This window comes from Saccopteryx leptura, chromosome 9, assembly GCF_036850995.1.
Source record: "Saccopteryx leptura isolate mSacLep1 chromosome 9, mSacLep1_pri_phased_curated, whole genome shotgun sequence".
Classification (NCBI taxonomy): Eukaryota; Metazoa; Chordata; class Mammalia; order Chiroptera; family Emballonuridae; genus Saccopteryx; species Saccopteryx leptura.
Window position 1 is genome coordinate 68,861,768 of NC_089511.1, and position 14,654 is coordinate 68,876,421.

At 39.2% G+C, this 14,654-nt stretch overlaps 1 protein-coding gene across 3 annotated transcripts in view; it reads left to right on the forward strand.

The window, feature by feature from the left end:
• Positions 1-11,622, forward strand: part of SIRT1 (sirtuin 1) — a 28,533-nt gene extending 16,911 nt beyond the window's left edge. For all 3 annotated transcript variants that reach the window (XM_066349271.1, XM_066349270.1, XM_066349272.1), the window contains 4 exons: positions 980-1,059; positions 3,213-3,399; positions 6,175-6,735; positions 10,524-11,622. In XM_066349271.1, the coding sequence (XP_066205368.1) occupies positions 980-1,059; positions 3,213-3,399; positions 6,175-6,735; positions 10,524-10,843 (1,148 nt within the window). In that variant the 3' untranslated portion in view covers positions 10,844-11,622. The remainder of the gene's footprint in view (positions 1-979; positions 1,060-3,212; positions 3,400-6,174; positions 6,736-10,523) is intronic.
• The last annotated feature ends 3,032 nt before the right edge of the window (positions 11,623-14,654 follow it).

Sequence of the window (14,654 nt, forward strand, 5' to 3'; positions counted from 1 at the left end):
ATTGCTCACAAAAATTAGGGGATATTTTACCACTGTATTTTGAAATATCCCCTAATTTTTGTAAACAATATATCATTAGCAAAGACATGATGTCTTTAGGTTATGAAACCAAAGGAACTGGGTTCAGATGAACAGGATGCAGAAATTTCAATCTATCACAAGTATGAACAGAACATTTTCTTTATGTATCTAAACTTTTTAAAACAAAACTGTTAATAATTAAAGTAATGTAATTGTAACCTTCCCACTCTGTCAAGTTTTAGCCCTGGAAGAGTTGGTTTATTGTATTGAAAAATACAGTGGTACCTTGAGATATGAATTTAATTCGTTCTGTAACTGAGCTCGTAAGTCAGTCAACTTGTACATCAAACTGCTGACACTGGACCTGTGCGCCACCACGCCAACTAGCGGTGCTTCCTGAATCTCGACTCATACAGTATCTCGGAATTTCGCTCGGATCTCAAACAAAAATATGGACTGAGTCGCAGCTCGTATCTTTTTTTTTTAGATTTTATTCATTTTAGAGAGAGGAGACAGAGAGAGAGAAGGGAGGGAGGAGCAGAAGGCATCAACTCCCATATGTGCCTTGACCAGGGAAGCCCAGGGTTTTGAACCAGCGATTTCAGTGTTCCAGGTCGATGCTTTTACCCACTGCGCCACTGCAGGTCTTTTTTTCAAAAGAAAATTTTTTTAGACGCAGCTCGTATCTTAAAAAAAAAAAAAAAAAAATCATATCTCAAGGTACCACTGTATAACTCTAGAGGTGTCATCATTTTAACATCTCAGCAATTAAGAATTGGATTCTCTCTCCCTATTTATAACTATTTTAATTATTTATTACCTAGATATTTTCCATGGACTCTCTTAAAATTTTTAAATAATCTAACGTTTCTGGTTAATTTTATATTACAACCTTTGTGTAGTATGTTTAATAAATGGAAACATTTCTTTAATAAAACATACATGTCGGTTATTTTAGGTTCCTTTGCAGCAGCATCTTGTCTGATTTGTAAATACAAAGTTGACTGTGAAGCTGTACGAGGAGATATTTTTAACCAGGTAATTTATCACCCATGTTTTAGGAATTATGTCTCTGATCTGTTTCTTCTTTTGTCTTCCAAACCTTTTCTTTTTCTGAAAAGGTATTCATGTGGTACAGGAAGAAACTTATTGGGAATCTGGGGAAATACACAAGAACATTTCAATGCCTTAAAGTGAAAACATTGGCCCTGGCTGGTTGGCTCAGCAGTAGAGCATCAGCCCAATGTGTAGAAGTCCCGGGTTTGATTCCTGGTCAGGGCACACAGGAGAGGCAACTATTTTCTTCTCTATTCTCTATCCCCCCCCCCCCCCCCCAAGCCATGGTTTGAGCAGAGATGGCCTTGGGCACTGAGGATGGCTCCATGGCCTTGCCTCAGGCACTAAAATAGCTCAGTTGCCAAGCAGCAGAGCAGCAGCCCCAGATGGGGCAGAGCATCCCTGGTAGGGGGCTTGCAGGATGGATCCCGATCAGGGATCATGTGAGTCTGTCTCTCAGCCTCCCTGCCTCTCAGTAATAAAAAAGAAAAAATTGAAAACATTGGTCCATATCTCAAAAATGATGAAATTGGCTCCTTAAAATAAAAACTGATTGTGAGTGAAATGTTGCTATATTAGTATTTCTCTTTACTCTCCCCTTTTATTTTTTATTTTTATTTTTTATTTTTTTTGTATTTTTCCGAAGCTGGAAACGGGGAGAGACAGACTCCTGCATGCGCCCGACCGGGATCCACCCGGCACGCCCACCAGGGGGCGATGCTCTGCCCCTCTGGGGCGTCGCTCTGTTGCGACCAGAGCCACTCTAGTGCCTGGGGCAGAGGCCAAGGAGCCATCCCCAGCGCCCGGGCCATCTTTGCTCCAATGGAGCCTCACTGCGGGAGGGGAAGAGAGAGACAGAGAGGAAGGAGAGGGGGAGGGGTGGAGAAGCAGATGGGCGCTTCTCCTGTGTGCCCTGGCCGGGAATCGAACCGAGGACCCTTTGCACACCAGGCTGATGCTCTACCACTGAGCCAACCGGCCAGGGCCTCTCCCCTTTTATTTTTAATTTACTAATTTTAGAGAGGAAGGGAGAGACAAACATCGATCTGTTTCTGTATATGTGCCCTGTCCAAGGGTCGAACCCACAACCTTTGTGTATGGGGATGACGCTTAAACCAACCAAACTAGCCAGCCAGGGCTTTACTTTCCCTTTTTAATTCCTATCAGATTCAAAATCTTGAATTATGGTGGTAATTCTTTAAATCATTAAAAAAAAATCATTGCAAGCCCTGGCTGGGTAGCTCAGTTGGTTAGAGCAGTGGTAGACTAATCTCATACAACGTCAGGGTGGCTAACTCTTCTGTGTACCAGTAGTTGAAAACCACTGGGTTCGTGTGTCATCCTGATAGGTCAAATATGACAAGATTGCAGGTTTGATCCCTGGTCAGGGCATATACGAGAGTCAACCAATGAATGCATAAGTGGAAAGACAAGTTAATATTTCTCTCTCAAATCTGTAAATAAAATTTTTTTTAAAGAATTATTGTAAAAGGTTTTCATGTATGCTTACTGCCAAAATACTGCAATAAAATATGGCAAAAAATAAAAACCACCCAGAAATAAATTCTATTTACTTACCTGCATTATATAATTGTGAAGAGGATAGTATATTAAAATGGAATCATATATCTTATAAAGTTATTTTAAAGGATTAAGGCTTCCTGGGTAGGGACATTGAACACACAATATAGTGTACAGAGATGTGTTGTAGAATTGGACACCGAAAATGTGTATAATTAAGTTAACCAGTGTCACCCCCAATAAATTCAGTTAAAAAAGAATTAAGTATATGTATAATATGTACGTGAGAGTGAGTGTGTGTCTGTGTGTATGCATGATACGTATATACACATTCCGGTATTTCTTTTTCATATACAGTGAACCCTTGAATATCAGATGTAGTTTTGAACAGATATATAATAGCATACACAGATAGTAGCAACAGTGTATAAACAAATGGTCAATGGGAATGGACATTGATGTTTAGGTTGTATCCACTTTCCCTGCTATTTATCCACAGCTTTTGTGTTTTGATGATTTTGAATTGAATTCTTAGGAAGTGTGGAAATGTTGATCATTTCTAACTTTGGCTTTTCCTCTTCTTCCACACCTCAACCAAAATTTTAAACATGCAGGTGGTTCCTCGATGTCCTAGGTGCCCAGCTGATGAACCACTTGCAATTATGAAACCAGAGATTGTCTTTTTTGGTGAGAATTTACCAGAACAATTTCATAGAGCCATGAAGTATGACAAAGATGAAGTTGATCTCCTGATTGTTATTGGGTCTTCCCTGAAAGTAAGACCAGTAGCACTAATTCCAAGTAAGTTAGTGATGATTTTTGGAGAATATTTCCATATATATTTCCATCACTGTACAATCAACCTAATGATCTTACTCTCTTTCTGGTTAATGAGTTGTGAAGAGCCAGACTTTATTTTTCAGATGACATTCTTGTTCATGAAGATTGAATAATCTGACTTTTGGTTGGGAGGGGAGTGGGTTACAAAATAATCTCAGATTTCTGATGTATATGAAAAATTTAAGACAAAAGAAACAGGTCAACTTAAATTGAGTTAAAGTGAATAGCTTGATAAAAATATAATGTATTATGTAAGCTAAAATTTGGGAATTGAAAATGATTGGCTTGTTTTTGTAAGAATAACAATCATGCTTTGTCATAATTGTAGTATGTGGATCTACTTTATCCATAAGGGTATTGGTGTGTTTAAAAATGCTCAAATATAGCCCTGGCCGGTTGGCTCAGTGGTAGAGCGTCGGCCTGGTGTGCAGAAGTCCCGGGTTTGATTCCCAGCCAGGGCACACAGGAGAGGCGCCCATCTGCTTCTCCACCCCTCCCCCTCTCCTTCCTCTCTGTCTCTCTCTTCCCCTCCCGCAGTTGAGGCTCCATTGGAGCAAAGATGGCCCAGGCGCTGGGGATGGCTCCTCGGCCTCTGCCCCAGGCGGTAGAATGGCTCTGGTCGCAACAGAGCGACGCCCCGGAGGGGCAGAGCATCGCCCCCTGGTGGGCAGAGCATCGCCCCCTGGCGGGCGTGCCGGGTGGATCCCGGTCGGGCGCATGCAGGAGTCTGTCTGACTGTCTCTCCCTGTTTCCGGCTTCAGGGGAAAAAAAAAAAAGCTCAAATATAATTGAAGGCCCTATTACAATCTTGTGGGAGCTTTCTTGTTAGATAACTGCTTTTCTCTTGCTGCTGTTAAGATTCTCTGTCTTTAACCTTTGGCATTTTAATTATATGTCTTGGTGTGGTCCTCCTTGGATTCATCTTTTGTGGACTCTGGAGTTGTATGTCTTTTTTTATTTTGCCAGGTTAGGAAATTTTTACTCATTTTCTTCAAATAGGTTTTCTGTTCTACAGTAGTGCACTCTCTCCTCTTCTTGAGACTCTATGATGTGAATGATAGTATCCTTGGTGTTGTCCCAGAGGTGCCGATCCTCAACCTTTGCTATTACAGTTGGGTGTTTTTCTGTTGTTTTCCAGATTGCTGATTTGTTTTTCTGACTTATCGAATTTGCTTTGAGCTCTAGTGTATTCTTATTTGCAGTTTTGATTGGGTCTTTTTATGATTTCTATCTCCTTTTCTATACTTTCTATCTCTTTGTTGAAACTCGGATTCATCTGTTGTCCCATGTCTGTTGAGTAGTCTTTATAAGTTCAGTGTTTTGAACTCCTCCTCTGGTAGATTGCTTGTCTCTGTTTTGTTTAGTTCTTTTGGTGGAATTTTGTTCTCTTTCATTGGGACATGGGTTTTTTTCTTCGTTTTGGCTGACTCTCTCTGTTTCTATGCATTAGTTAGATCTGCTGCAGCTCCCAGTCTTGACAGAGTAGCCTTATGTAGCTATCCTGTAGAGCCCAGTGGCACAGTCTCCTTGTCATCTGAACAGGGTGCTCCAGAGATGCCCCCTTGTGTAGATTGTGTTTCTTCTTGTTGTTGTTGGGCTTTGATTACTGCTGGTAGATCAGTGGGTGGGGCTGACCCTCATGCTGACTGGTTGTGGAGGGCCAGCTGCAACTACCACGGATGAGCTGTGGTGTGGGGGCTGACCCCACTGAGGATGAGTTGCGTTAGCATGGTTCTGGTGCCAGCTGAGGCCATCCTTGGGTGTATCAGTTATGGAGCTGGTTGAGGGGGGCTAAATCTGAAGCCGCCCACCAGGTGTACTGGGTGGGAGCATCTTGGGAAGGACTTCAGCCAATGCAGGCCAAGATTATCTGGGGCTTGTGCTGGTCATGGTGCAGCTTGGTACTGTGTGTGGTGGCTACTTGTGCTAGGGTTGGAAGTGCACAGAAGAGGCTCTGCTATGAACAAAGGCTGGCTGCCAGGTGTGCCAGACTTTGCACCCTTTGGTGGACACTACAGTGAGATGAGATCAGTTGCCATTTGTGTCAGGCTTGTGGCCACTTAGTTGGAGCTACATCACAAAGACTGGCTGCACTTAGCCAAGCCTACAGCCACCTGATTGGAGTCAGAATGCAAGTTGAGACTGGTTGCACTTGTTCTAGGCTTGGGGCTTGAACTTGGCAGGAGTTATAGTGCATTTTTAGTAAAATAACTTACTTTCTGTGCCAAGAACTTTCTTATACTCTTGAAATATATTAACTCATTTCATCCTTACTGCACCTTTGTGGGAAAGTAGTTATTCCCATTATACAGACAAGGAAATTAAAGTACAGAGTAAAAAAGTCTAAGATTGCTCAGAGGTAACCAGGTGACAGAACCTGACGTTTTATGAAAGATGTTTAACTGCTCATCTGTTTCCTTGATAGCTTGCTGAAATATTAATGGCTTGGTTATTAGTATTAGTGGCTGGTTTTTTGTTTTTGTTTTAAATGTTTATTTTATTGACTTTAGAGAGAGCAAGAGAGAGATGGGAACATCTGCTTCTGTATGTGCCCTGACCAGAGATTGAACTGGCAGCCTCTGAGCTTTAACCACCTGAGCCACACGGCCAGGGCATGCTTTATTTATTTTTTGGTATTGGGAGCATGTTAGATTTTTGCAGTATATTTGTTGTGGCTTTATTAGCTTACTTACCTCCTTCCCTTTTTCTAACTCTTATTTTTTACCCTATTTTTAGGTTCCATACCCCATGAAGTGCCTCAGATATTGATTAATAGGGAACCTTTGCCTCATCTACATTTTGATGTAGAACTTCTTGGAGACTGTGATGTCATAATTAATGAATTGTGTCATAGGTTAGGTGGTAACTATGCCAAACTTTGCTGCAACCCTGTAAAGCTTTCAGAAATTACCGAAAAACCACCACGAACACAAAAAGAGTTGGCTCATTTGTCAGAGTTGCCACCCACACCTCTTAATATTTCAGAAGGCTCAAGTTCATCAGAAAGAACTTCACCACCAGATTCTTCAGGGATTGTCACACTTTTAGACCAAGCATCAAAGAGTAATGTTGATGATCCAGATGTGTGTGTATCAAAAGATTATATAGAAGAAAAATCACAAGTAGTACAGACTTCTAGGAGCACTGAAAGGGTTACTGAACAGTTGGAGAGTCCGGATTTGAAGAACAATGGCTCCAGTAACGGGGAGAAAAATGAAAGAATTTTAGTAGCTGAAACAGTAAGAAAGTGCTGGCCAGCTAAGCTCGCAAAGGAACAGATTAGTAAACGGCTTGATGGTAAGAAACTATTTTGCAAGGTATAATTATTGTAATGAAGTATTTGCAAGAAACGAGCAACTGGCAGGTTTGTTGATGGGGTAGTTTTATGCAGCTGAATGTAACATTACAAAGTTGAGTAATCAAGCTAGAGAAAGATAAGTAGTACCATCTTACATTAAATGGGGAAGAAGTAGGTAGTGGGCTTGAAGTATGCTTAGTAGCTGTGTGTTACTCTAGGAAATGAAAAGGTAAGCATTAAATTGAGAAGAAAATTGGGCAATACTGAGTGCTCTGCCATCGTCTAGTGAGAGATTTATCTGGTAGAAATGATGAGTGAGATTTCAATACTTACTGTGTGTTAGCTGATTTATACACAATATTGGATTTTAATCTCATGAGATAGGAATGTACTATTACATCTCTGTAACAGGTGGGAAATCCAAGGACCATAAAGGTTAAATACCCCGTGCAAGGTAACAACTAGGATTTGGAAGAACCAAGATTAGATTCCAGTCACATCCCTACAGCCTGCCCTTTTAACCACTATGCTGTGTTGTCTGAGATCTAGAAAATTTCTGATTCCTCTCCATTAATTATAAGGAACAGCATCTACTCTGTTGCTACATGGCAGGTTCTTACCGATTATTATCAACATGGGTAAATCGCTTTCTCCTTTTTGGAAGTCCATGTGTAAGACCAGGTTAACATCTAGGGGAAAATCCTAATGTGATCAAAGTTAAAAAAAAAAAAAAAAAGACTAACATGGATGTAGTGATATTGTACAAACTTAAATCATTAAATCCGATTCCATTTACTATGCATGGTGAAAACTAACAACAAATCTTAGACAAATGAGTGTTCTGATTATTTGCTGTAAATGAATTTGTTTAGTTGAATAAGCCTTTGGACCTTTTCCATACTATGCATTGGAAAGTTCTGGAGACACAGTAATCAATCTAGTGATGTTTGTGTATAATTATAAAAACAGGTGAAATGTGAAAGTAGATGCTACTGGGACGTGATTAGGTTATAGAGACAGCTTTCCCCAAAAACCTAACTTCTGACTGTTCTTGAACAATAAGTAGAATTAAAAGTAGGGGAAGTTGGTCCTGGCCAGTTGGTTCAGTGGTAGAGCGTCAGCCTGTCATGTCAATGTCCTGGCTTTGACTCCCAGTCAGGGCTCACAGGAGGAGCAACCATCTACTTCACCCCTACCCCTCTCCCTCCACTTTGTCTCCTCCACCTCCCAGAGCCATGCCTTGATTGGTTTGAGCACATTGGCCCTAGGCGCTGAGGATGGTTTAGTGGAGCCTCCACCTCAGGCCCTAAAATAGTAGCTCGGTTGTGAGCAATGGCCTCAGATGGGCAGAGCATCGGCCCTAGATGGAGGTTTGTCGGGTGGATCTCGGTTGGGGCACATGTGGGAATCTTCTCCCCTCCTCTCTCTTGGAAAAGAAGCGGGGAGAAACTAGAGAAATCATAGAAGAATGCTTATTTTGCAAATGTGAGAGGACTCAGAAGTAGAAAACTTGCTATTGATTGTCCGATAATGTTAAGTGTCTACCATAGACAAAGTCTGCCTATACATTGGAAGACTTTTGCACTGGGTATTTTCTTTGAGTATCTTTTTGATGGATGAGTCAAACATACAAAATTCTTTGCCCCAGTAAACAAAGGTTAAACCTGGAGCTGTGTCCTTGGTATTATGCTTTGGTTTTACTTCAGTTTATCCTTAAAGGTGCAGGTTTTAGAATTAGACGCAAGTTGTTTCAGATCTACCTTGGACAAAGATATTTGATCTCTTGCTTTCTCAATCAGTAAAATGTAAATAAAATAGCACATACTTCACAGCACTGTGAGAATTTAAAAAGATAATCTATGAAAAGAGGATAAAATTGTGGCTGTTAAAACCGAATAACCACCTGACTTGACTCATTTTAGTTTGTTGTGTGGTCAAGGCTGAAAAGGAGGAAATGGGAGCAAAGATGAGAGAACTGAATCTATCTTGATGGTTGTCTTGGGCTGTGAAGTAATGATTTAGTTCTGGGGGCCCAGAAGAGAATAAAGCATTGTTCAGAAGCATGGACCAAAAGTATAGAAAGAAAAAGTGCAGCACAACCATGTGCTGGCACCTGGGGCCCCTTAGCAGACTGAGTGGGTGTGATTCAAAGGAGATGGCCCTATTAAGAAGTGCCAGATGGTTTTGTCTCTTAGCAGCTATCACATAAGTCCGTGACTCCCTCCTCTGATGGAAATTCATACAAGTGGCTTAGAAAACTGAAGAATACTGTGTTCTGAAACAGAAGGAAATAAGTGGTTTTTACATTGTAATTTGTAATCTGTTGGGATTGTGAGATCAGTTTTGTGACTTCTGATCAGAATGATCACAGTTAGGTTTTTTTTTACTGCAGGGGTCGGGAGCCAGATGTGGCTCTTTTGATGGCTGCATCTGGCTCGCAGACAAATCTTTAATAAAAAAAATGTTAAAAATATAAAACATTCTCATGTATTATAATCCATTCATTTCCTACCACTCATGTTCATGGTTGCGGGTGGCTGGAGCTAATCACAGCTGTCCTCCGGGACAACACCAAATTTTTATTGGATAATGCTTAACGTACACGGGTTGTTGTATGGCTCTCATGGAATTACATTTTAAAATATGTGGTGTTCATGGCTCTCTCAGCCAAAAAGTTTCCTGACCCGTTTTAGTGTATAAACTGGGTCATGGGATATGAAAAGGTTTGAAAGCCATTTTAAAGAAAACTAAGGTATGCCGAGCAGATGGCGAGTCACTGCAGATCAGTTATGACAGGCTTTTGTGAATCTGGGATATGGTGTTAAATAACATTTATTATATGTGAAAATAGACTTGGGTTAGAAGCTACTTATAAATTTAAGGGTAGAAAACATTTCATCTTTAATGTTATTGTTCCCACCCAGTTAAAAATTACAGTGTAAACAAGCTAAACCTAAACCATATCTGACCAAGCTGGAACTTCATTATTATTCATAGATGCAAACTGCTGTTCTTAAGAGTAGAACATATTAGATGAGATGCTCTTGACCTGGGTTCTATGGCTTGGGGGAGAGAGAACTCTTTTTACCATAGGTCAGATCTTATACTCTCAATGCAAATTTGGGAGGGGCTGGGAAAGAAGGGTAAAATCCATTCTAGATCAGTGCTTCCCGCACACTTCAGTGTGGGTCAGGACTCAAAAATAGATTCTGATTCAGTAGGTGGAAGTGAGGCCTGAGAATCTCAATTTCTAACAAACTCAGGTGATGCCAGAGTCTACAGACTATTTCAAGTAGATGGTGAAGCCATATTGATAAACTATTTTTAGGTTTATGAAAAATTTTAATAAAGATGCTTTAAAAGCATATGTGCCTTAAAGAAGTTATACAATGAACATGAATTAGGTATCTAATGTAGGATGTGCTGGATACTTCCGCCTCATCAGATTCGTTCAAAGGAGTTGGTTAACCTTTACTGAACATGATTCTCTTACATTTTTTTATAATTTATGACATAGGGTTGTTAAAATTATTTTTTTCCGGATGAGGAAATTGAGGCAGAGAAACCGCCTAAATTTACAAAGCTTTGGTGAGCAGCAGAACTAAGTTTTTGCAATATTACAGAGTCTACATCTTAGTTTTGAAAATCACTATAGTAATAATAGCCTCTACTAATGATACCTAAGTAAAAGGCAGAGCTGGAATCTGTATTTATTCCAGACAGGTCTATCAGACTGAGAGTTTCACAAAACTGGAAATAACATTTCTCTTTTATTGCTGTATTTTAGGTAATCAATACCTGTTTTTACCACCAAATCGTTACATTTTCCATGGCGCTGAGGTATATTCAGACTCTGAAGATGATGTCTTATCCTCTAGTTCTTGTGGCAGTAATAGTGATAGTGGAACATGCCAGAGTCCAAGTTTAGAAGAACCAATGGAGGATGAAAGTGAGATTGAAGAATTTTACAATGGTTTAGAAGATGATGCTGATATTAATGAGAGAGCTGGAGGAACTGAATTTGGAGCTGATCTGGAGGCAGTTAATGAAGCTGTATCTATGAAACATGAAGCACCAGACATTAACTATCCATCAAACAAATCATAATGTAATAATTGTCCAGGTACAAGAATTGTTCCACCAGCATTAGGAACTTTAGCATGTCAAAATGAATGTTTACTTGTGAACACATAGAACAAAGGAAACCAGAAAAGTGTAATATTTATAGACTGGTAAAATAGATTGTTGTTTTTTTTTAAATGGGTAATTTTCAACTTCCTTATTTCTGTACTTATACACTCAACACTAACTTTTTGTTGTTAAAGAAAGGTACTAAGTATCTTTAATCTGCTTTTGGTCAAGACCTTTCTTTTAAAGGTTCATTTGTATGAATACATCCATATGTATATAGTTTTGTTTATACATTTTGCCTAGTAAATTTCAACATGTTAAAAGTTTTCAAAAAGCCATTGGAATGTTAAATTAATGTAAAGGGAACAGCTTATCTAGACCAAAGAATGGTATTTTCACATTTTTCTTTGTAACATTGAATGGTTTGAAATCCTCAAGTCTTTGTTCTGCTAAACTTTTGATTCTTTATTAGCACAATTACCTATTTTTAAACACTGGCATTTTCCAAAACTTGTGGCAGCTAACTTTTTAAAAATCTCATGACATGAAATGTGAGTAGAAGTATGTCAACAGTAAGGGGGAGAGCACTCAGTTGTCTTTGCTTTTTTAAAGTAAGACTTGGTGCTAAGAGTTTCAGGAGTGTGATATTGTTCAAATGAAGATGGCTTTTGTACTTCCTGTGGACATGTAGAAATGTCTATGTTGGCTCATAAAAATAACCTATAAAACAAATAAATGCTTTGGAAATGTTTCAATTGCTTTAGAAATAATAGTGCCTGCCTGGGTCACCTTAGTTTTGAGAATATTTACCATTGTTGTTTAAATACCTATCACTGTGGTAGAGCTTACATTGATTCCTTTCCACAGATATTAAACTGCCAAGATGTGAATAATGCAAAAGCCTTTATGATCTGTAATGGTACTTTACCTGGGAAGAGTGTAATATTATGGACAGTTGCTTTTCTTTTCCATGGATGAGGAGAGTGACAGGTTACTGATTATGGTTCCAAAGTATTAAGATATTAATTATATGTAACTCAGCCAGTAAGTACATGTCTCCTGATGAGAGTATTTGGTGCAATAAACACCAAAACTGCTAGCTTAGTATTATGGAGATGAACATGATGTAACTTGTAATAGCAGAATAGTTAATGAATGAAATTAGTTCCTATTGTGTCTTTATTTAAAAGCTTAGCCTGCCTTAAAACTAGAGATCAACCTTCTCAGCTGCAGAAGCTTCTAGCCTTTCGAAGAATTCATACTTTATAAAATTGCACACTAAGCATTTTCTTCAGACTTTTTTTCGCAACATTACTCCCAAATTAAAGTATTCCTATGTTGCTTTGGTATTTATTACAGTTTTAAAAAAGGGTTTGAAATATAGCTGTTCTTTCAAACATAAAACACTCAGCTAGGACCATTATTACCAGAGAAAAAAAATTTTATTGAATGGCCACTTCCCTACCTAAAAGATGTCTCAATCTGAATTTATTTGGCTACACTAAAGAATGCAGTATATTTAGTTTTTCATTTGCATGATGTGTTTGTGCTATAGATATTTTAAATTGAAAAATTTGTTTTAAATTATTTTTACAGTGAAGACTGTTTTCAGCTCTTTTTATATTGTACATAGTCTTTTATGTAATCTACTGGCATATGTTTTGTAGACTGTTTAATGATGCTATCTTCCAACTTTTGAAATACAAAACCAGTGTTTTATACTTGTACACTGTTTTAAAGTCTATTAAAATTGTCATTTGACCTTTTTCCCGTTAACTTACATTGTTTAAACAGTTTAAAAATCTTGCAGTTTGTACAGCTTTGCGGGCTTTATTAGATACAGTAATTACTTTACATAGTAAATTTCTTCCTTCAGTTTGTCTAACTAGAATGATACTTAGGCAAACACTGATAGTACTTGTAGCAACTGGTGCATCACCAAAAGTTTCAAAACTAGTATTTCAATCGGTTTAGTAGGTAAAATGCAGAGGAAAGGCAGGGCCTAATAAAAACTTGACATATGAAGACTGGGGGAGGGACAATAGGAAATGGTGTAAATGTAGTGAATTGAAGAGCCCGTTTTCTCTGAAATTTAGTCTGGTGCTAGATTTTTCAAGTCTTCCCAAAAGGAACAAGACTGCAAAACTCATTGGGTATGAGCTTTTTGAGGCTGACCTGGATACCTACTTAGTCCATGACAGAAAGTACTATTGAAGAGGCAGGAACACACTCATTAAAAAGTGTATGTAAAAATAAATTCACTGCAGTTTCCTGCTCTCAGGTCTCCTTCCCTCTCTGGAAAACTTTTGAAGTGAATTAAAAGCTAATCAGCTTTACTAGAATGTCATTCTCAGATGTTATGAAATAATGTGTAACTTCTATCAATGCTGTTTTACATTACCCACCTACTAAGCATTTTGGGCTTTTTTTCTTTGTGAGAGGACAGGCAGGAAGGGAGAGATAAGAAGCATCAACTCAGCTGGGGCACCTTAGTTCAACTGCTTTCTCATATGTGTCTTGACCAGGGGGCTCCAATCGAGCCAGTGATCCCTTGCTCAAGCCAGTGACCTTTGGGCTCATGTCTAGGATTCCAAGTCTCAACTCCTAAACCTACGATTTAAAAGCAGTGTGATAAGCACTGCCAAAAACCTTTCCCCTCAGAAATGAACAAAGTCTACTAGACCTTAAGCGAGGATGCTAGCAGAAATAGAGTAAGGGTCTGTTTCTCCTCTTGAATGGTTCTCAACTGGAAACTTATGAGGTGACGCTCAGTAGGTTATATACTTTAGAGATAAAGATTTAATTGGGGCTTGTGCACAGAATAAGTACCCCAGATAGTTCAAAAGTATAGCAAGGGTTGGGAAAGGAATGGAGTTACCTTTTGCACTTAAACACTGTTCCCAAGGGATGGCCTAATGGAAGGCTGAGTTACATCAGTCAGATTCTATTCCCAATTTATTTCTAGAAATAGTTCATCAGTCAGCACTGCTGAGGGTGGGAAGCTACTGAAATAGGGTGAAAATAGTTTTCTTAGCAAAAGAAGAAAACTGAGTTTGGAAGGCCAAAGTGCAAAAGGAGAAGTGGGATGAGGCTGAGAACAGAACACTTGCCCCCTTTGCTTACAGAGCTCACTCACTATATGTATGCTCTATAGGTGAAGACTGCCCTATGCATATTACACTTTGATTTAGAGGGCTTTTTGTTAAACTAAATGCAATAATGTCAGGAAGGCCAAACATCTGTTAGTAAGAAATGAACCTCAATGAATGGTCCATTTGAGTAGACCTTATGCAAAGGCTGGGATCCTTGATTTAGGTCTGTCAGTTTTCTGGCTTTAGTTTATGCCAATATAAAGGCATGTCTTGGTTCTACTGCTTCCTCAGTCTGAACAGTGGCTATTGGTGAAACTTACTGAAGACAGGAGCTGCAAAGACAATTGCACTTCCAAATCTGTGAGGAGGCCAAATATTTTTAAGTTTAGCCAACTCTAGAACCCTTAAAAGTCCTATGCTCCTTAAAATTTAGTGAACTCAGGATTTACCTGCTTTCTATTCTGGTCTGTAAACCTTAAGGCGGCGGTCGGCAAACTCATTAGTCAACAGAGCCAAATATCAACAGTACAACGGTTGAAATTTCTTTTGAGAGCCAAATTTTTTAAACTATATAGGTAGGTACATTCCTTACCAAGGTAGCGCCCGCACCAGGCATTTTGTGGAAGACCCACGCCCAAGGGGCCAAAGAGCCGCATGTGCTTCGGGAGCTGCGGTTTACCAACCACTGCCTTAAG